The sequence below is a fragment of the Pararge aegeria genome, chromosome 9 (genome assembly GCF_905163445.1).
Source record: "Pararge aegeria chromosome 9, ilParAegt1.1, whole genome shotgun sequence".
In the NCBI taxonomy this organism is placed as follows: domain Eukaryota; kingdom Metazoa; phylum Arthropoda; class Insecta; order Lepidoptera; family Nymphalidae; genus Pararge; species Pararge aegeria.
This window is the reverse complement of record NC_053188.1, coordinates 4,848,598-4,872,998: the sequence shown is the minus strand read 5'-3', so window position 1 is coordinate 4,872,998 and position 24,401 is coordinate 4,848,598. Positions and strand designations below refer to the sequence as shown.

Here is a 24,401-nt window from a genome sequence, read left to right as displayed (position 1 = left end):
TTTGGCTTAATAGATTTGAGTACAACCTGAGAGCCTTTACACACGACGACATTTTTATGCGCTTTGGTATCAGCGCGTAATCGCAATCAAAACAATTGGTGACTGCAGATCAGAATACTGTTACCACCCCTCCTCTTACATGGGGTGTCGTACGAGGCGACTAAGGACGTATAAGAGCAGGGAGCACTTCTCTGTGCTACTACTACAATCTACTGCGATCACCAACCCTAGGAGAATCCTTTAGTCCAGCAGTGGACTGTTATAGGCTTTCGATAACGGTTACTACGCGACATCGTACCGGAACGCTAAATAGCTGAGCGGAACGTCCTTGCCGTTAGGATGGTCACTAGTCATGGCCGAAGCCTCCCACCATACTATCAATTTGACGGCCGATTGGCGCAGTGTGCAGCGACCCTGCTTTCTGAGTCAAAGGGCGTGGGTTCGATTCCCACAACTGGAAAATGTTTGTGTTATGAACATAACTTTTTTCCAGTGTCTGGGTGTTTATATGTAACATACATATAAACACCCAGACACTGAAAAAAAGTAGTTATGTATATTATTTATTAAAAAAGATATTCATCGGTCAGCTTAATATCCATAACACAAGCTACGCTAACTTTGGGGCTAGATGGCGATCTGTGTAATGTCGTAGTATATATTTATTTATACAAAGCTCCGTTTTCACTTATAGGGCAATGACGCAGTCATACTATTGTATTGTATTGTATACTTAGAAATAGAGAGTGCAGTTGAAGATGATCATCACTAGACCAACTGGCTCGTTGGTCTGGTTGTAAGCTGCTTGACTGCAGATCACGAGGTCTTGGGGTCCGGTCAGTGTATAAGGTTTTTCTATACGGGCTGTACTAAAAAAAACAGAAACCACGCCCATCAGATCGGAACACGGTAATGCTGCTTAGCAGCAGAAATGAGCTAGGCGGTAGTACTTCCCCGGACGAGATCCGTTATCAATAATGAAATGCGTTGATCACATACAAAATGTGTACATACGAGTAGCAGTGAGTAGTGATGGCGATAACTACATTCGTAAACTTAAAACTAAAGCTACGAGGGTTCCAAACGTGCCCTGGTATAAGAAGAAGCTGTTCTTTTTGTTATCACCATCTCACATTGTCATTTGAAATTATTACGTCCGTGGGAGTAGGTACTATCGCTCTACTACTACATATGGTTGCCGCGCATTATCAAGCCGGCCATATACTAGAAAATCCGGTTTCATAAATATGAAACCGGTAGTCTGTTACCTTAAATCCAAGTATTAGCAAAGGTCGTCACGTGCAAAGGCATTAAATCGTATATTTTCGTCGACATCTATTCGAATATTAAAGGTAATGGGTCTTCTTAGACGTAGAATAGGGGGTGATTCATCGGAAAATAAATGTTCAGGTTTTCAAGGACTAATGGATTTGAAAAAATATATCGAATGGCATTAAGAGAGCCTTTCTTTAGAGAACTTACTCCCATTACATGGTCTTGCTTGTTACGCGATCTTACTTTGTTTTGTGCGTATTAAATAGTATATACCTATTAACAATACCATATTATGTATTGAAAGTCCCCCGGCTCAGTTTGTTGTGGGCTCTTCTTAGACCAGGGCTCGTTTGGAACCCTACTCCCAGCTTTAGTTTTAAGTAATGAATGTAGTTATCACCATCACGCAACATTAATGGTTGCATATTATATGTATGAATGCTACATACGTGCCTGTGATAAGGTCTACATGATTAAAACAAATATGTATTTGAAAAAAATCATGTAATAACCCACGATTTGGCCTGTGATGAAAAAGTTACGTTGAAATCGGTTTAGTCATTCCCGCGGTAAACACGTTGGTTAGTATTGCTATTTTCCGTAGATAAGACTCGACAAACCTCCAGAGAAACAAAATATTCTCATGTTTTACAGAAAAAAAATGTTTATTTAAAGAAAAGCTTTATTTGACGCCAATGTCGGTCGCCATGCCAACATCCGTCTGACCTGCCGCATTAGATGAGTATAAAAGAAAAGCGAAGCGGTGATGGCCCAGTAAACTTCGACATCGACAAGTCGATATAAACAGTCAACTAACTAGAAACCGACATAAACTAGTGATATCTGCATATCGTCTGACAAAAGTACCGAAATCGATTTAACGATTAGATCTACCTTTACCTAAGTTTAAACAATGTATTAAAACACATTTAACAAATCGTGGTTACTACACGATTGATTTGAATTCCTTAACGACAAGGCTGCTTGGAAGCAGGCCACTCCGCTCTCATCTCTCACAAAACAGAAAAATTCTAAAGAACAATCTTTACTTTAAAATGATGTTAGAAAAGAGCAATCTGCTGAGTTTCTTGCCGGCTCTTCTCAGTGGAATCTGCCTTCCAAACCGGTGGTAGAGTCACTACAAACAGACTGACTGGACGTTTCAAAAGTGCTTATTAATTAGGCCTACTTGAAATAAATGAATTTTGATATTTTAATTACTTAAAACGCACATAACTTAGAAAAGTTGCAGGTGCGTGCTGGGCCCCCCGAAACTGAAGTCGAGCTCCTACCCACTAGGCTATTACCGCACCGATATTGTAGTGATATAAAACAATTGAAAAAAAACCTGGTTTCAACGTCTGTTGTTTGAGTGTACAAATAAATGCGCAAATAGAAGAAAACGTAATACCTACATGAAGATGGGAATGTGTTATGCTTAACTCCTTAAGGAAAATGAGCGAAACAGTCGAAAGTTTCGACTGTGCGAAAGGTTAAATGGTGATTAATTGTCGAAACCTTTCAGGGATAAGCTCGGCAAGGGGGGCTGGAGCGAGGAACAGGAGGAGGAACTTCGGAAACTGTATATGGAGAACCAAGCGAACCCCGAAACGGATCAGGGTGAGTGCAAATTAATTTTAATATAATCCCCTGTTTATTTATTATAAAGGCAGGCGAAGTTTGTTGGATAATTTTACCCAACCTCCAAGACATATGCCCGTTTAAACTAAACCTAGGTATCGCCTAAATCGAATGCGTTATGAATAATTTTAATATAATCCCCTGTTTATTTATTATAAGGGCAGGCGAAGTTTGTTGGATACTTTTACCCAACGCTCAAGACATATGCCCGTTTACACTAAACCTAGGTATCGCCTAAATAGAATGCCTAATGAATAATTTGAATATAATCCCCTGTTTGTTTACTACTAGCGGGCCCTCACGACTTTTTCCGCGTATGAGTCAATCGAGAAGCTAGAATAGAACTGATGCTAAGATCATAATCATCGTGGCTAGCTACTATTATTTAACGTGGTATACTGAGTTAGTAAGTTGTCATTATTTCAGTTGATACATAGATACATACATCCATCCATATATCCATCCTCACAAATTTTCGCATTTATAATATTAGTAGGATAGTACGCATGCATTCGAAAGTTGTCCTAGAAGCTTGAAGACATTATTGTTAGAGCCAATATCTTAATTGTACCTAGTAGTAACATCAATTAAAATTTAAATACTACCGTGGCAATTTGGCGTGGTACAGTTGAGATCTACATTACTTTTACTGTAACACCTATTTACCTGTATCAGCAAATAAATACAATTGAATTGAATTGATTTTGACGAAGACCATAGAAAACAAACAGTCGATGTATGTTTAGTAATTTTCTCTAGTTTTACACGTTACTTATTTAGGCAGTACCTTGATCGTCGTTAGTGAATGAATACCGCGGTTTTTAACATTTTGCTAAACAACAAACAACAGAGATTCAGACTTGCCTTTCATATAGTATGTGAAAGGTACCTCTACCACGTAACTAACTCTTTTTTTTTTACGGAATCCGAAAACGGAATGACAAATAAAACAACTACGATAAGGACAGCGCGGGCAATTGTAATTGTAATAGGCAATTTGTAATTTCTGAATTATCTCTGGTTGGTGTGGTACGATAATACGGCCGTGGCTAGTTACCACGCCACCGCCAAAGACGTGCTGCCAAGCGATTTGGCGTTGCAGTACGATGCCGGGTTTTTCAAAGCTGTATGGAATTTGGTATTTCAGTATTTTTTGGTATTTGTTATTTTGTTCGCTTATAGTACCGTTTCCGTTGGATTATTGGTTTCCAAACCTATTCCTAGCCAGCTTGGTGGACTGCGACCTAAATCCTTCTGTGGGAGAAGACCTGTCCCCTGTATAGTGGGCCGGTAAAGCGTAAATGAGACAAATCTAAGCGCTGCTTACATTACAGTTACGTAGTTTATTCAATAAAGCAACCATGACATTCTCTAGATTATCTCACAATGCGGGGTCACTATCCGTCGATATCGATGTAATAGGTGGGGAAAGAAAATATACATTGCAATATCTCTCAAGTTTTATACAACTGATTAGGAAAGATGTTTTAAAACTTGATAATCAGTGGCGTGCATATAGAGTACGTACTAAGCGAGAGAAAATCTCCAGTACGTTTTATAAAACATTAAGATAATGGGGTTTGGTTTCCATTTTACATGATCTGCTCGCGTCGTGCATACCCCGTATGCATATATTGATCATATATTTTAACGCATTTTGGATAAGAAATGTCATAATTTTTAAATTTCCCAATTTTTTTTATAGTTAGTTATGGTATTTTTTTTATTAGATTTGCCACAATATCCTAAAAATTTTTTTTTTTCTTTACACATAGTTAAATTTCAAAACATGATGGAACGCTATTTGATACGATCCTTCGAATGAGTGTCACTAACATATCTAATTTGTAACTTACTTTACTTACTTACGTTTCTGGTAAAATCGACTTACCAGAAACGGTCATAAATTAGTGATATCTGCATATCGTCTGCGAAAGGTGCAGAACTCCTTTGTGGGGTTGAGTATACGCTTTTACAACATGATTCCTAAGGAAATTCTTGACCTACCAATGCATACATTTAAAAAATGTGTAAAAACGCATCTAGTACAGCGAGGTTACTATACATTTGATGAATTCCTCAATGACAAGGTAGAACGGAAGCAGCCAGCCTCGCTCTCATCTCCCGCAAGATAGCAAAATGATTGTAAATGTTGATGTTGGAAAAGAGCAACTACTGAGTTTCTTGCCGGCTCTTCTCGGTAGAATCTGCTTTCCGAACCGGTGGTCACACAAACATACATACTTGACGTTTCAAAAGTGCTTATAAAGTAGGCCTACTTGAAATAAATGAATTTGAATTTACTTAATATAACTTAGTCTACTTACTGGATAATAGTAACAGTAATGTATAACATAATTACTGTCCTTGCCAAGTTTATTAATTAAACAACGTCATACTCTCAGTTATATTGGCGCATTACCGAAATTGTTAGTATGTGGTATTATTTTCTTCGTATTTTGTACTTTAGGGGATTTAAATTATTAGATGGTCCTTATATACATATAATTGGGAAAGGGTTAAGCTGTTATTAAAACAACTTTTGGGTAGAAGTTGTAAATCGTAAGCGTGGGTGGTGAGCGCCCCTCTTTTCCTTCGGGTAATATTGCCTAAAAACCAATATTAAAATGAGGACAGCCAGTATTAATAGGCAACAATTCGACGGAGTATATCCAAAAAGATATTTAATAATGAACGTTAATATTCTTGCAAACGAACTGTTCTTTTTTGATGCTTGTAAGATTTCAACTATAAATATTCAGTATACGACCAAGAACACGGCACCGAAAGCTTCACATAACGTAAAATATGATGACGAAAGCATGATTAACGCAAGAACGAAAACTTTGGACCACGTATCACGACACAACGAATGCACTATGCAATGAAAACTTCAATTGTACCTACTACGCGTTGTCAGAATACTGATACAAAATTACTTTTAAGTGATAATATAAAAAAAAACAGCTTCGTGCTTTTATAATTGCAAATGACTTATGTGTGCATACTTGATGAAAGATTCGTACTTATCTAACTTTTATTATAATTATCACGTAGTTTGGTGTACAAAGTTTATCGTTCTCTCGTGCAATCGTTGTACCAAGAAATATGTTTTGTATTACTAATTTATTTATTTATTTATTTACTGTTATTAGGTACACAAAACAGATAATAACTAAAAATAGATTTAAATATAAGTAAGTAATGACAAAATTTGTTCTAAACTAAAACCCAAAGTGTGTGTATGTATGTACACAACTTGGAATTAAATTAAACAAAATGTTAAAAAAAACCATCAAGTTTAATACAACTTTATCAAACTATGTTCCGTAATTCCGTTGCTGCGTGCTTTTATTTATGCAAATGACTACCTCAAAAAAATTATGAATTGAGAAACAAATAGCACCATGCATTTTCCATTCACCCTAAAATATACAGTGACTTTTCTGTGGAAGAAATACTGAAAGAACTAGAAAGTGCCCACTTATAATAATACTTTTATTTCTTAAGGGAACTTTTTTTTCTAGTTCTAGCGACGAAACCTTCGTTATTCCAAAGCTAACAGGATAATAAAATATGAAATACTTCGCGACTTATTCTCGTAAAATATTATGAGATAACGTATTAACTTCGATTTTTCTATCGCATAAATGGTTAATACACGTTTTAGTATATAATTAGAATTTCTACTCTGTCCAAAGCATAATATACTGTATTTCAAATTGTAAGGTTAATACACGTGTTTAGTATATAATTAGAATTTCTACTCTGTCCAAAGCATAATATACTGTATTTCAAATTGTAAGCCGTCAAAATGTCTTTCGGCCATGTCTAGTGATTTTAATTAAGAAAATCATATTACGAATAGTAATTGCTTTCCAGTTGCTTTATTGCTAGCCTTGTTAGTTACGATCTTCAATTAATATTCTCATTCAATTCATATTCTGTAAGATATTTGATTAAAAGTTAGATTTTTTAATTTACACTCTTATTTAATTTATGAAATAGTTTTTAGAAGATGTAATTAAATTGCTATTTCACTATAATTGAATCATTCTGACTAGTTTTTCAGGCATTAATTTCTACAGATTTTAGTCCTCTATAATCGCATAGGTATCTAAAGCAATCGCAATAAATCAAATCAACATATTATAAAACAACGTCACCCTCCGCGTCAGTCTCTCTCTGTATGGGCGCGAAAACAAAAAGTACCGAACGGATTTTCATACAGTCTTTACTGGAGGAATGGTTGGTTTTAATGTGGCGTGTGTATACATTAAACCCAAACATGTACCTATTGCGAAAATGTAATAGGTACATGTTTAAAGTAATCTTCAATCAATGTTTTAAATTATTCCAATTGGACCTTTTCTTTAGAAGTTACGACGGTTTAGTATTATTATTATTTATTAAACATTTTCCAATTGAATTGTAATTCATAGTGGTATTATTAACGTATACATAATAAATTAAATTAGACTATCATTTCCTGCACTACTACGCTACTGCAGGATATGGCTTTGGCTTGCACTAACGAAGTATGTGTTAGAGTGGGTTCCGAGACAGTTTAGATTTACAGTTGGACCCTGTATGTGGCGCTGCAATCGGGTTTTAGGTATTGTCTTTTTTGATTTCTACTCATAAAAACTTATGTTGAGTGGGTGCCGATAGTCCGTGTAGTTTGGAAATAAAACAACACTGTGGCGCTGCAAATCGGTTCTAGATTATTTTTAACTATTAGAACCGGCTAGAGCTAGTCTTAATATATATAAATCTCCTGTCACGATGTTTGTCCGCGATGGACTCCTAAACTACTTAACCGATTTTAAATTAAATTGGCACACCGTGAGCAGTCTGCTCCAACTTAAGAGATAGGATAGCTTAGATCTTTAATTATAGTCGCAATTTTATTTTATTGCAAATTATTTGTCTTTAATTAATTGACATGACATTGAGTCACATGTTATACATATATATACTACTATACTCATTTAAGGCTTAACGATACTGAATACATTAAAAACAAAATCAAACGCAGACGAAGTCGCGGGCAACAGCTAGTAAATTATAAAAAATAGTTATCGGACCGCTTTTATAGCGGAGGTAAGCCATTTTGTGTAATTTAGTATCTAAAAAATAGACGATGCATTACAGTTTAAATATTAGATATTTAAAAGATAATAGTTTTTAATAGGTTCTGCGTTTTATCTATTTCTTTCCACTACTAGTTAGATCTTGACCTTGACTCTTATCGGTGTCTACGTAGCGTCGAAACCGGAATCGCTTTTCGTCACGTCGCACATAGGAATATTCTTTCAAAAAACGCGACCAAAGTCGGTATCGGCAAGTTGGTCAAAAGACCCTTTGTTCTTCAAGCTAGATAACCCTTCTGAGTATCTGCACGTATTAGCACTCCCACCGCTCTATACCTATCGTTCTACGTCAGTCAGAACCCAGTTGTTATCGTTGCAAGTCTTTGTCATCATAACTTTCTCTACTGGTGTTTGCTTACTTAAATTTTGTGATATATTTACTTTGAGATCAGAAAAAAACGGCTTTTACTAGCCACCACCGGATCCTCTCACTAGACAAAAGCAGGGAATTGAATTTTTAGAGGTGGATATTGCGATTGGTCTAATATTAACTTTGGTATCATGTTATAAAAGCATATACCCATCCCCTCAAAGGATTTCTGTGCTTTTTGATTTATATATCAAAACTCTTGGCACTATCCCCTTCCCCTTGTAAGTCCTGTCTACAAAGGCATCCTGTAAGAGACTGCTTGCAGCAATAAGCGCGCGTTTGCATGTCTTCATTGTTTGCTGAATTTAATTTCTTCAAACGCGCAGAACTCTAAAAAGTTACAAGTGTGTGCCGAGTATCAAACTCCAGCCCCCCGAAGTAGAGACCGAAGTCTTAACCACTAAGCTACCACCGACCTTTTATTTCGCAGATGTAATCGATTGGATGTTGGATAACTTGATCGACCAAACGCGCACGCGACGTGGTGTCGTCAAGAAGCTAAAAGAACTCGGCCTCTTGTTCAAAGCGCCCACCAAGAGGAGTAACCGCGAAAGAAGGGATAAGGTTCCTAAAGAATTTAGCGAGGAAGAAGATGAAAAGTTGAGGGAACTGTGGAAACAATATGGAGATACACCTGGTGAGTGAAATTAAAAGGTAGATAGTATAAGGAACGAGAAACCCACTGATTCAATGACAAAACTATAAAGCTTACAAACTTGAAATTTTAAAGATTCCTTCTAGGATGAAGGTGTCAGCTAAGGTTTCCCCCCCCCCCCCCCCCCCTTAAAGCGGTAAAAAGGGGGTTGGAAGTTTGTATGAACCAAAAACTTTCACACCCTATTTTACCAACATGAAGGAAAGATTTCCCAAAACAATTTATATAGATTTTTATTATTTAAAGTTAATGACCTAAATACCGATTTCCATGTATCTAACTTGCAAACGATTTGCACGAAATATCTAAAAAAAAATAATGCACGTAATAAAATAGTTAGTCCAGGAAAGCAAATGGTTCCCACGGGATTAGTAAAAAAATTAAATAAACGCGAACGAAGAATGCGTGCAATAGCTAGTGAATGAAAAAATAAGGCTAGTTAAGTATTTTAGTCAGAATTTCCAGTAATTTATCAGAAAGCAGTCATAGCCCAGTGGTTAGGACTTCGGCTACACTTTTTTAGAGGCCGGGTTCGAATCCCAGCATGCACCTCTAACTTTTCTGAGTTAGGGGCTTTTAAACAATTAAAATATCACTTGCTTCAACGGTTTAGGAAAACATCGTGAAGAAGCCAGTATGCCTGAGAGTTATCTATATTGGTCCCGATGACCTCCAATGATGTGTTAAGTCCACCCATCCGTACTGTGCCAGCGTGGTGGACTGAGGCCTGAATCCTTCTCATTGCGGGAAGAGATTGCGGGCCAGTAATGGGTTGATATGATGGTGATGAAATAAATAAGGCTAGATTTAGCCTGTTTAAATATTTTAGTCACAATTTCCTCGTGTACGTAGTCACGACCATAAACCAAATGTAGAGCCGTGAAACTAGTTACTCTGATCAAGTTAAAAATATCCCCGAGTCTGCCAGACCGGCGGCGGCGCGAAAAAGCACTGCAACTAATCTATTTTATAGCAAATTGGATTAGAACATTACTCAAAAAACGAATACCAAGTAAATGCTTTGGACTAAATCTACGGCTCTTTATAGAAAAAGCTCTAAAGGAACTTTAAATGAGTCCGCGAGATAAAATATTTTATTTACAGGGCTGCCAGCGAGCAACATTTTTAGAAAAAGAACGTACTTTATTTTTACCTTCATCAATACAGGTAGAAATAAAACAATTTCTGACGGCCGATTGGCGCAGTGGGCAGCGACCCTGCTTGCTGAGCCAAAGCCGTGGGTTCGATTCCCACAACTGGACAATGTTTGTGTGATGAACATGAATGTTTTTCAGTGTCTGGGTGTTTATCTATATATTAAAAGTATTTATGTATATTATTCATATAATTACTCATCAGTCATACTAGTACCCATAACACAAGCTATGCTTACTTTGGGGCTAAATGGCGATGTGTGTATTGTCGTAGTATATTTATTTAGTTATTTATAATTAAAAAAAAAACAAAAAAAAAAAATTGCCTCAACTTCTCCAACTTGGAATGTTTCCTCTTCCTCTCCGGGTAGGTATAGAAATTAAACCACCAATGATCCAATGCGGATAGGCGAACTTAGGCATAGAAGTGTTAGATAAAGATAATATTCGTCATATTCGATCTGATTCGCCAATAGATGTCGCTTTTAAGTGTAACGCAACTATTTTAAAATAGATGGCGTTGTAGTAATTAAAAATTAGTAAATTTCAGTTTTAAGCCATTTTTCTTACTTATTGCGCACTGGGCGGTTAACATGCCTTTCAGAAAACGGTTTAAACAAAAATTTTGATGTTTAACTTGGAAATGGAAATAAAATTAAAATTTTTGATTATTAAAAGCGTGACAACCCTATATTTGGTTTGTTTACATCAATTACACATCGAATTTGGATATAGTATATTCAGCAAATCAGGCGAACGTTTATAGAAAATACTTCCTAATAAATCTGAATTACCGAACCTTGCTGCAGCCCTATTACACCTACGGCTCTGGGACAATACTTTCATTCAATATTTTATTTTTATCCGCTTTACGGGCTTAAAATGTTCTAGTTTCCAGCCATGGAACCTTTTTGTCTGTGTCGTTTAAAACTATATTTGGATTTATGTGAACATTCGTAGTATTCCCGTTGCATTTTGCAGAGAATTTGTGTATCAAATAGATAAAATAGTGATAGATAAAAGTGTAACTTTAAATTAGAATATTGGTTTCCGACCTATCACTTTGTACTCTTTACCTTTTGTCACAGAATAGAAAAAATAGTATTTACTACCTATTATATTTACTTTCTCATTCGTAACATAATTTGTAACATACTTTTCCCCACTTTCCAAACATTTGTAGGGAAAAAAGTGGGGAAAAGTACATGAGCACAAAAGCATTAAGTACATACAGAACCCTCATTCAGCCATTATTGCATGCAGTGCACTGCGTCCAAAAATCGTCAAAACGCTCCTCGCACGTGTCATGCTTTTCCCATCATATGGCAAACGTTTACCACATTAGAGGTTAAATAATTACTGTCAGTTCGAGAAACACTACTAAAGTGGAGAGGTTTTTGATGCTTCAATATCAGTCGTGTACACGATTTCTGTGTGTTCTTAAATCTGTGGCAAATAGTATACGCGCCCAAAGTTGAGGATTCAGTAGACGATTTGGAATAAGTAAAACCTGATAACTCTTGTAAAATTTTAATCCACTCTCCAGTAAAAAGTTCAAGAACTCACTTCTAATCGTAGTTCTGTATGGTAGCCGGGTAGCCGGTCACTAGATTTAAAAATAATGATCACGTTTTACTTGAAGTATCTTCGCTCCACTCTCAAAGCGTACTGACTCCGTCCTTTTTCTTTTTCGAATGGAGATTTGCCGATAACCACCTGAGGGGTTGCTATGGCGTCACCAGGGGAGTGGGGCGAGCGCGAGAGCTCGCCATGAGAAGAGCCCCAGGGTTCGACGAGGAAGGTGGGAGACGTGGACCCGAGGGTGCCTCCTGCGGGTACCCGGACCTCGGCTCGGTTCGACGTTAATCTGACTCCTGATTCCGGTGCAACGGGCACCCGCTTTTATACCACTTAACGGAGACCTTGAACCTTCTCGCAAATCGTGAACAAAAATAATGGTCTAGAAACGTTTCCAATTATGACTATTCTTAGAGTAGTTTTGTTATTCCGTAGGTATTAGGTACATAAACGATAAATACCTACACGTTAAGTTGTCACACGCGAGAATAAACTTTACCTTACTAGTGATAAGGTTCTTTGTAACAGTATCAAACACCACCAAGCCAAGCGACGCGACGCGTAGGTTTGTTATGAGTTTTGATATATTTTAATTCTTACGTTTCTTCTAGATCCAATGACGCTAATAGTACCTCGAATGCCCCGTAAACGGTCTAAGCGCAGTTTCGTAGACAGACTGTTAGAGCTCGGCATAATAGAGGACAGGAAACAATGCCGTAAAAAGAAACAAAGGAGAGCTAAAAGCGCCGCGGATGACGACAAATCGAACGGTGAGTTTCTAAGCAATTGAACTTTATCCAATGACTTGTACAGTTGTATTGCACTATTTTCTCCGCAGTCGCAACGTATTTTCATTTAGGAGCTTGAACGCTTTGTAAAGTTTTGCCTATACTGTAAGACATTCGAAGGCCAGCGTCCATTGACGGGAATGATTTTAAGTGAAAAAAATAACTTATGTGTTTTACAATTGTATAAAATACTTTATAATAAATGACTTAAATAGACTAGACGGCCGACTGGCGCAGTGGGCAGCGACCCTGCTTTCTGAGTCCAAGGCCGTGGGTTTGATTCCCACTACTGGAAAATGTTTATATGTGTATTCTTAGTATTTATGTACCTATATTATTCATAAAAATATTCATCAGTCATCTACCCATAGTACCCATAACACAAGCTATAAGTAGCTTGTGTTTGGGGCTAGATGGCGATGTGTGTATTGTCGTAGTATATTTAGTATATTTATTATTAGACAATATTTGTGATGTCACCCTTTAACTTTTTGGAGTAGATTTTTGTGGATATTCATCATTAAATTATTTTGGGTATTTTCTCTATTCATGAAATAAAATTTATGAAATGAAGTAAAATTTATATTTGCCCACAAAATCTCTTACAATTGTATACAAAAATATATCTAACAAAAAGCATGTGGACAAATAGGGTTCCGCCTCAGCACGAAGCCGCAGCGAGCTGCAGCGCTGGTTTTCAGGGGGACCCTGTGTGTTTGCGACTGCGTCATCCATGCCAAAACCTTAAGTCTATACATAATAAAAATAAAACACGGTGCGGAATATAAAATTTACAAAGATCATCAGCTTTATTTTCATCAGCGTCTTTATTTATAATGTTACAGTAAAACATACCACAAAACTAATTACAGTAAAAGTCATGCTTGCTTTATATGGTGCCAAGAATGCTGGCTGCATTTCCTCGCTGAACAGCCAGGCTGATTCTTTTTCAAAAATGAGCCAACCCTTCCGTAACCAGATGAGGTGCGACCGCGGTGAAATGTAACGCAAGATTTTTTTTAAACTCAGACTCCGTGGCCCCAAAGTCCCCACTACGGAACTAATATGCAACTCTATTAGAGAGGCATCACCGACTGCGTTTGTCTAGATTCTTTTAAAGTACCGCACGAAACATTTGTTTTCTCGGGATAGAAGTTACATTATTTACCAAGGATGGATGGAATTTATCAATTTTTATTTGTATCATAAGTGACAAAGGATATATTTTTAAAATCTCCTGGAACGTCACCTTTGTGTTTTGCCGGGATTTTTTATACATTACTATTAAAATCTCCAGTATGCCAACCATGTATGTGTCTAATTTCATCAAGATCAATGCAACAGTTGAGCTGAACGTAAAAAAACAAACAAATAAATAAAGAAACAGATACGTTTTAGCATTTATAATATTAGTACCGATGCCTCCGATGATAAGTAATTATGTCATTATAACATTCTTTCGAACCATATTGTATGATGACTTTGGACTTACTTCACTAATATAATATTACGTGGCTTCTTGTAGGCGTGCAGGGAGCACTGACCCACCACGCGCGGTGTTCATCACATGTTAGTAATGATATATAATCAGAACCGACGATTATAAATAAATATTAATGTTATTCTTAATTAATCGTCTGCAAACACTTTGCAAACCTTGAAATAAATGGATTAGAGTTAAGTAAAAATCAGCAAATTTAATCAATAATCAAAGTCGTCGTGTATTTGACGTAGATCCTATTCGAACTATATTGTCTGTTTATGTTTAGTCCATTTTGTGATATCTTGACCACATAAGTGACGTAACAGATACAAATAAAATTGAAAATTTTAAAATAGAATATAAAATTGATAATTCGCATAAATGAAGAGCACACCTATATTTCTTTAAGTTTTCTTCAATAAAAAGATCACATCCAAAGAGACAAATACCATCGTAAATAATGCTTAGTTGGCAATACCGCGGAAGTGAAGTTACCGAAGTTCACAGTACATTCAAAAATATCATATAAAACATTCAATAATGTTAAAAAAAAATCCTTATTTTTAACATTCAAGTCAGTTTAATAATGTTTTGAATAAAAAATAAGCTAATTATCTGTTCTATAACCAAGCTATTGTATGTTCTAAACACTACACAAATTTTTCCATGCGAAGGATCATATCATAATATAGTAAAATTGGATTAGATATAGGAAGAATAAAAACAAGAATAACAATCCAGCTTCTTGTATAATAATTACGGACTCAGAACGCAACTTTAAAACCTACGTTCGCGCGGTTTGAATAGCGCGTTCGCGTCACCCCAAGCGGCCGACAGGCCGTTCGTATCGAGGTAAAAAAGTTGTTGTAAGCTGCGATAGATGGCACCACAAGTTCATTCCATCGCGCTATCGTTTGGTTCACTGGAAACCTATATATACCGTGTCGAGGCACTGCAACTTTCAATTCAATTCTTGTTTATGGCTTTTGTCTGTGCCAACTGGGCACAAGGTACTTCGCCAATGTCTTGTACACTGCAACTTTAAACATCGTGAGGAAATTTTGCATTTTTTGACAATCATACTTCTTATAGATAGAAGATATGATTCAATGACTTTAGACTTGATAAAGTGATACTTTATCAACCGACATCGAAAAATGAGGAGGTTTTAACTTGTTGGTAATTTTAATCTTTATTATTTTGTATGAATGTTGCCCGATAAATCGAAGGCGCCTAAACTGATTTGAAAAATTCTTTTGTTGTTTAAAACTTGAAAAAGGGTATACTCTCCAGGAAGTCCATTCGTGATCAGGCCAGGATGTGATGATGGGAACCTGGAGAAATCGAGAGAACTCTTTAAACAGAGTAGGCGCACACCTATAGCGATTTGGATATTTTCTTCTTCTTGGAAACTTCGAAATGCACAACTTCATCAAGTAAAACCGATAGCTTCCGTGTTTACAAAATAATCAGGCTTCGTGAGAAAGAGAATTCGTGCTTGAACTGCTGTAGATAGGCGCTGCGATTCTGAGTTCTGAAAAAAAAACATAATGCAAGCAAATTTAAATCATTAAATTATCAATAAATAAATGTAAATATCTTGCGACAATACCACACATTACCACCGAAACCCAAAGAAAGCGGTGATAGCGCATTGGGTAGGAGCTGGACTTCACTTTCGGTGGGCCGAGTTCGAATCCCAGCACGAACCTCTAACTTTTCTAAGTTATGTGCGTTTTAAGTAATTTAAATATCACTCGCTTCTACCGTGAAGGCTTACCGGATAACCGTGCCTAAACATCTTAACTTTATGTACTTTGGTAGGTTGCCAGGTAGAGATTGCTTTTAAACGATAAGGGCGCCTATTGTACATTTTCTTTCTATTGTGTTTTTTAATTGCTTTGTATTTGGTGTTAATTGTATTTGATTTGAAGAAAAAAACTACAAAAATGAATAACTATTGAATGAATGAATAAACTACGACAATACACACATCGCCATCTAAGTAAACGTAACTTGTGTTATGGGTTCTAAGATAGCTGATTCAAATTTGTGTATGAATATTATACATATAAATACCTATAATATACAGAAAAACATTCATGTTCATCACACACACATTGTTTTTTTTATTCAACTACATGTTAACCCTTGACTGCAATATGCACCTGTGTGATAATGCAGTCTAAGATATTAGCGGGCTAACCTGTTAGGGAGTATGGTAGTCAAACCCCTAATCGGTTTCTACGCAACATCGCACCGGAACACTAAATCGCTTTGCAGCACGTCTTTGCACATTCTCAAGTTGTGGGAATCGAACCTACGGCCTTGGACTCAGAAAGCAGGGTGTCAGCCTGCTGGCTGTTAAATTTATATATGCAGTACATTTTAAAGTTTTTTGACCTCTTTTTTTATAATATCATCTGATTACTTAGTGTTGCCCTACACGATTGCTCATATGCTTGTAATTACACCGACAAACACGCCTTTCAGACCGGAACAAAGCCTTGCAACAATGCTGCTTTGCGATAGAACTACACATTATTGTTATTTTTTTACTAAATGTGTATTATTTATGTTATAGAAAGTTCTTCACAGTCGGAAGGTGAAGCTTCAAACTCCGACAGCGAGAACGATGACGGCCCGCCGCCCACAATAAACATCAAACCAAAGAAAAAGAACAAAAAGGACGCGGAGAAAAAACAACTATTCAAAAATAAAAAGCCAGTTAAAAGTGTGGAGTTAAGTGCCAATGAAATTGCAAAACTGCTGGTGCAAGCTGTCGATGAGGGTAACTTTGCTCGTATTTTACTTTTTAATAATACCGTTATTGCTATTTTCAATTTTCGTTTCCTATTAAGTAAAGAGGTTTTTATTTGTATTATTTGTTTATATGCCCATACCATTTTCTTGCATTTGAATAGCATTTTCTTTTGAATAAAACTACTAGCAGACCCGGCTACGTGTTGCTGTGGTTTTCTTGTATTTCGCTCAATAATAAGGTACCTACTAAACAAATAATTCGCAATAAAATAATATTGCAATTACATATTGAGATATAACCTATCCTATCTCTTAAGTTGGGACTTGCCGGCGTCTTCTCGGTAGAATCTGCCTTCCGAACCGGTGGTAGAGTCACTACACACAAACAGACTTTACGTTCCAAAAGTGCTTATATTAAGGCCTACTTCAAGTAAATGAATTATGAATTTCGATTATTTTATAATTTTTTGAATTTTGAATTTTGGAACAAAAAATAAGAAGTTGAAATCGGTTCAGTAGTTTCGGAGTTCGTCTCGGACAAACAATGTGACACTGGAATTATATATAATTATAAATATACTATCATATATTGAATTTCATTTATTTTTCATTCTTAACAATGCTTAATTTACAAAAAAAACACTTAAAAATTAAAAAGAAATATATATATATATTTAATAATAACAATTATATATCATAATTAGATATTGAGCAAGCAGTTAAATCAAAACCGTTTCATAGGGTTCCGGTCAAGGTAATTCCTAAGTATAAAATTTCGATTCGAAGCCTATACTTTGCGAAAAGCAGGACAATCTGTACGATGTAATATATAATTTCTTCAATACGCAGACTCCACACAAAACAGGTCTTCGGCAATGTACTCTCTACGCACGATGTACCTAATTTATAATTCCGTCAATCTGTAGACTTCACACCAAACAGATATTCGGCAAGGTACTATCTACGCAAGCTTCGCTTCGACACCGGAGCATCCTCAGGATATGTTGAATATGCAATGAATAATTGTAAGGTGAAAATTCCCCAAATGTTTCACGGGTGCAATGTAGATACTAAAGTGTGTGAAGTGATCAATAATACAATTCCGTAGTAGATTAATTGCTCTCGTTTGGGCCATCGTTTGCAATGTAAGCGCACAAAAAATATGTTACGACATCACATGTACGTTTACCGCATATAAACCTCTTAAATAATTCTACGTATTGCTGAAATTAAAAACCTTTCGTAGTTAAGAAAATGTAAGAGTACAAAATCGACTTTATTTAATACTATGTAAAGAATTCGTATGAAATCGACATTTAAACAGCCGCCGCACGAAAGCTTTCGGGTCGTCTTACTGTATTCATTTCCTCTAGGTTACACAGAAGCTCTAAAGTGGGTAGCGGAGAATCTAGAAGAGGTAGCGCTGGACCAAGAAGCTGAGGGTTTTGACCCTTCAGCAGAAGGTACTCCACTTGTACCTATATCAAGTGAATCCGCAGAAGCTATGGACAGTACGCTATTCGTTAAAGTGCTAAAAAGTATTGGCGTGCTCCCTCCCAGTGACGAACAAGTAAGCATTATTACACTTATGCCCGTTTTCACTAACCACGAACAATAACTTAATAAGTTACGCTTAATCTAAGGAGATTCCTAGGCATACAACAACAACAGTTGGTGAAACGTTTGGATGTGAAACATCTATAGGCGGAGGGTAAACCTGATTGTTGCCGTGGCGACGCTTCGCCACGCTATATGATAGAATTATTGTATTTCGTATGTCACAATAAAAAATAAATATTAATTTTGTGATAGTTACTGCATTATTAACCGACTTACAAAAAGGAGTGGTTATCCATTTGGTTGTATTTTTTTTATTTGTGGAACAAATTTGTAATGCTTTCTTTTCATTATGCAATATCTGCAATAGCTTACAGAAAATAATATCGATGTTTGACATCGGCCAGGCGTCCCGTGACGGCTCATACATTATTTTTTCTATAGACATCTCGTAAATCATTAGGCATTCGATTTAGTTGATGCCTATCCTACTGCCTGAGTCATACCTACTAATAAGTGATGATGAAGTCTAAAATGGTAACAGGCTAACCTGTTAGAGGTATGGCAGTTATATTATAGCTAAACCCCAATCGGTTTCTACGCGGGATCGTACCGAAAAGCTAAGTCGCTTAGCACGTTTTTCTCGATAGAGTGGTAACTAGCCACAACCAAAGCATCCACCAAACAAGAAAATAAATGTGTGAGACGTCACGGGACGCCTGGCAGATGTGAAACATCGAAATTATTTGTTATTGCAGATATTGCTTAGTGAAAAGATAAAGCATTACAAATTTGTTCCACAAATAAAAAATAATACAACCAAATTGATAACCACTCCTTTTTGTAAGTCGGTTAATAACGACTGTTTTATTACAAAATTAATTAACATTTTTGTTGTTACATACGAAATACAAAAATTCAATCACATAGCGTCGCGACGCGTCGCCACGGCCCGTGTCGCCACGCCAACAATCAGGTTAACCCTCCGTCTATAAGTTTCACATCAAAATTCAGAAATTATAAAGACCAATTAGCGCTGCCCCGTTCGGATATAATTCCCGGGACCAGGGAGCCAAGTGCTGCGCCAGGGAGGGAGTCGAATAGTTTTAGCCGTCGACGATATTGTAAAATACCTTGTCATAGCCTATAACAGTCCTCTGCTGGAGATGGGCAGACGGTTTTTTGGTCGCAGTAGATGCAGTGGTAGTACTACCATACAAGGCGAAAAGCCCGGCTTGCGTTACACTAAATCTCCTAAAATAATTCATAATTTATAGCAATGAGGAAATTAAAATGATGTATTAACTTTGACTCAAAAGTGTATGCACAATGAGTATACAAACACTACGGCTGGAGGTGTGGTAGCCACCGGCCCATAAAATTGCACTGCGCGATTTCTGAACGCAGCGGTATGGAATATCCCGAACGCAGCGAACTTCCGAGTGGCGGCGATAGAATGCCAAAATATCAAGGTCGCGCACGAAGTCCTCTCGCTCTGTGGATGGTAGTAGTAGGATAGAGGATGCTGCTGCCCGTTCTCCGTTATTTTTCCTTAGTCGCCTCGTACGACACCCACGGGAAAGATCGATCGACGGTCGTGATCACTGTATTCTGATCTATCGTCACATTAAAACAACACGCTGCCCAAATGCGACCAACAAGCCAGTTAACAAGATAGCGATAACATTGTATCAAATAAAACAAACATCGGAAGAGAATCGCTTCGAATCTATAGATCCTTTTAATATGCAAAGGCTCCAAAAGACCTTTCGACTTCCACGTATGTTAACATATAAAGTACGCGATTACGAGTGTTAAACGCTCTTAGAAAAGCGCTGTTAGAGACTGAATTGGCTTGGCGAGAATTCTAGGTGATCGCGTTACCACTTTATGCTTTTTATACCGCCACCTACGAAATGATTTTAAAAGTGTTTCGTATGCATAATATGCTCTATTTTTAGCAACTCCCTACGTAAGTTAGAGGTATAATAATATTTCCCAATTAGTCTGGGTAGACACTCGAAAAGATAAAAGGATGTTCTAGATTAAAATCCATCCGGGAGCATTGAGAAAGTACGTATTCGTTGTCGGTTTCAAATAAAATAGTATCATTTCTTCACCTATGACCTTGATTCATTACCCATGACCTTGACAATATTTACCGGATCAGAAGCAATGTGGTTGTCTGTGAGATGTAACGTCTGCTTGGAAGATGATGATCTGAGTAGACGCAGAGCTATTTGTGGTCCGGATAAGTACTATCAACATATCATACAAACAACAGAACGTAACGATGTTACTTGGCAACTGGAATAAAGTCGCCAAACAACATTACTATGTTACGGTCTGAAGGACGTAAATGTCGGTGTCTTTATTTTTATTCATCAGTCATCTTAGTACCCATAACACAAGCTACGCTTACGTTGGGGCTAGATGACGGTGTGTATTGTAGGAATATATTTATTTATTTCTAATTTTATTTACACGACAATACACACATTGCCATCTAGTCCCGAACTAAGCGTAGCTTGTGTTATGGGTACTAAGATAACTTTTGAATAATCTTATGAATAATATACATAAATACTTATAATATAGAGATAAAGACCCAGACAGTGAAAAATATTCATGTTCATCACACAAACATTGTCCAGTTGTGGGAATCGATCCCAGGGCCTTGGACTGCGAAAGCAGGGCCGCTGGCCACTGCGCCAATCGGCCGTTTGGCTTGACAGGTACATGAGATTTATCACCTCCGTCTCAGCTTGTTGGGGCGGCACTTCAGAATGTTCTGTGTATGCCCTGCGAATTGTTGCTCTGTTTATAAGCGATAGCGAATCGTGGTCTTAATAAGACCCCCAGCTTCGTCCGTAATTAATAAAAATCTAATAAAATCATTGTATAAGTAATAATATATTTTAGGAAACCTACTGGAGAATACCGAGCAGCCTACATCATGAAACTATTCGTAAAAGACGAGAAATTATTATAAAAGCTGTAAACAAAGAACTCATCATCGACAGTACAAATACAAATGCAAATGATAGTAATACTAGAACGAATGATACAGTACCTGAAAATAGTGAAGAAAGAACAGATAACAAGGACGATTCAAGCGACGACGACGATTTATTTGATAATTTGCGAAAAATACGCGATAATATACCTGAATTAAGTGATAATGTATCGAATTATAAAAGTGTATCGAATAATCGTAAACGAAGTCGCAGTGTTAATGCCGATGAAGGTAATAATCGGAAGATGCAGAGAATCGATGAACATGAAGACGAGGATGAAGATATTTTGTCGTTCGCTAAGAAAACTTTACAAACCGAATTGCCTGATACTGAAGATATATTAAGTGGACTGCCGCAACACAGTGGTATGTGATAATCATTTTATATTTTTTTATCTTTGTAAAGATCTATGCAACGCACGATATTGACGGCCGATTGGCGCAATTTGCAGCGACTCTGCTTTCTGAACCCAAGGCCGATTCCCACTACTGGAAAATGTTTGTGTGATGAGCAAGAATGTTTTTCAGTGTCTGGGTGTTTATATGTATTTTGTAAGTATTATCAGACACTGAAAATCATTCATGCTCATCACACATACATTTTTCTAGTTGTGGGACTCGAACTCACAGCCTTTGACTCAGAAACGGGGGTCACTGCCCACTGCGCCAATCGGTCGTCTAAAGAAAAGTCTATAATATTAAAAAATCATATCGCGCATAAATAAGTTATTCAGCTTAACTAGCTACTATAAAATCAGAACGAAAACAAACACTTGACGTCTTAGAACAGTCTTGATAGAAAGAGTTGAAAACTCTGAAATTAAGAATCCGATATCTTAAACTTTTCTTTTCTTATTTATAAATGCTATGAGATTCTATATAAATAGCTTTTTAAACTTAAAGCAAATGGTTCAAAAAATCACTAAATACGTCCGGAAAACAACCAACAAAGAATTAAACGTCCATTTCCATAAATTTATTTTCCAACATTATTTTTGTTTTACAAATGTCCCTACAATTAGTATGGAGATTCCCTTGTAAAGAAAAGGATTCAGCAGTAAACGCTATAGAGCCAGTTTACACTGCGTCGTGACGATATATACTATTTATTTATATATTTGCATCCATTTAAACATAGTCATGAGGCGTCAGGGCTTAGCAATAAAAAAATGTTTGACTCTTCTTATGTGTATTCAAGTTATAATTATTACAAGTAAACGATTTTTGTCTGAGGATGATCTTAGGATTCGCTATTGAAACCGGACCAAATTTTTAAGAGTCCAAATGATTACGTTTGACAACAGTCAAATTTATACGGGGCCTGTCAATAGTTTTTGGCGATACTTGATCTTATATAGCTATTTATAATAAAAATGAATAGTACCTGATTAATGGTGAAACTCTGCCCTCGTACAAAAAATCCGCTTTACGCAGGATGCAATCAAAATGTGTGTCAAATTTCATATGCAGATATGGAGTTACGGTGTGTTTATGCAAAATTTTGGCATAATTGTTTAAGCTGTTTTGTTTTTGTGCAAACCCTGTGTGTGTGTTTTTTAATCTGGAACATTTTTATCAAGTTAACATCATTATCAAATGTGCAACTCCAGGATGCAAGAATAATATGTACCAAATTTCATTAAGATCGGTGCAATGGTAGAATCCAACATAGGTAACAAACGAACAAAGAAAACAAATAAACTAACAAATAAACTAACAATAATGTGTCTTTCGCATTTATAATATGTGATTTTAGTTCAGTAGGAGATTTACCTTCCCCATTTCCATTAGTTCATCATTCCCTTAGTTACTTTAACTCCATTCGAAGAATGGTATGAATATAGGTCAAAGAGACTTCCTATTTCCGAACGATATAAAATAATGTTAATATGTCGTAAAAATCAAAAGAATAAATAATAGTTAGAAAGACTTTAACTTCTGTAGCTCAACATGCTTTAAAGTTTATATAATTATCCTTACGACATCGTGAAAACCGACGTCTTATCTTAATTAAAAAAGAAATGTGAAAGTTATCTCGTCCGCTTCAGATGACAGCGAGCGGGAAGATGGCGGCGCGGCGAGAGGGAAACGCAAAAAACTACGAGTAATTAGCGACGACGAATCCGAATGAACAATTTATTAAAATTTCTTCAATGTTTGTCCGTTTTATTTTTATTTACAACCCCTTTTGTTTCTTGACCGACCAATAAGGCCGGAGGCATGGAAAAAGTTTCCCTAACCGATACGGTGGTTAATCTATAGATTTTTCCAATGATTTTACAATTAAAAAAAAATTGTGCGCCCTCTTGGTGCTCTTTTAGCTTTTTAGCACCATTAATTTGAATCCTTTTTAATATGTTCTTGTGACGCGTTGGCGGCAGCGTCAACGCGTCAGCGGCATCCGTTGTAGGCTTACTTGTATTAATCGTCACATTATAAACGCAAACTACTTCTAGCTTGGATTTGTTGACGGCTGCCGCCGATAGGTATGCCACGGCTAAAGTTACAGCCATTACATCATCATTATGACTTCAACCGATTGACGTCCACTGCTGGACGTATGTATTTTGTAGGTGCGAAAATCCACGGTCCAGGGCCACTTGTATCCAACCAGCCAGTGGCGTGCATACAGAGTATGCACAACGTATGCACTAAGCGGGTAGATTATATAAAATGAAAAAAATCTCCAGTACGAGTTATAAATAACTTAAGGATAGACCTATGCCTACTCTTGAGTTTTTGTAACTCGTACTCGTACTAGAGATTTTCTTAATTTCATATGCATACCCTCTATGCACGCCACTGCTACCAGCGACATGTTTAATGACGTCTGTCAACATCGTTGGGTTATACCAACGCTACATTTACCTTGGGACCCCAACGACCATCGGCTCTCCGAACTGTGACATTTGTCACTTCAGTTTCGCGACTAGCTGAGCTATGTCGGTAATTCTAGTTCTACGGATCT

At 36.8% G+C, this 24,401-nt stretch overlaps 1 protein-coding gene across 1 annotated transcript in view; it reads left to right on the top strand.

The window, feature by feature from the left end:
• The window catches only part of LOC120626175 (protein timeless homolog), a 65,259-nt gene extending 41,668 nt beyond the window's left edge, over positions 1-23,591 (top strand). Inside the window, exons 17-23 of the mRNA XM_039893538.1 lie at positions 2,801-2,895; positions 8,870-9,076; positions 12,438-12,596; positions 16,682-16,888; positions 18,234-18,430; positions 21,340-21,799; positions 23,482-23,591. Of these exons, the coding sequence (XP_039749472.1) occupies positions 2,801-2,895; positions 8,870-9,076; positions 12,438-12,596; positions 16,682-16,888; positions 18,234-18,430; positions 21,340-21,799; positions 23,482-23,564 (1,408 nt within the window). The 3' untranslated portion in view covers positions 23,565-23,591. The remainder of the gene's footprint in view (positions 1-2,800; positions 2,896-8,869; positions 9,077-12,437; positions 12,597-16,681; positions 16,889-18,233; positions 18,431-21,339; positions 21,800-23,481) is intronic.
• The last annotated feature ends 810 nt before the right edge of the window (positions 23,592-24,401 follow it).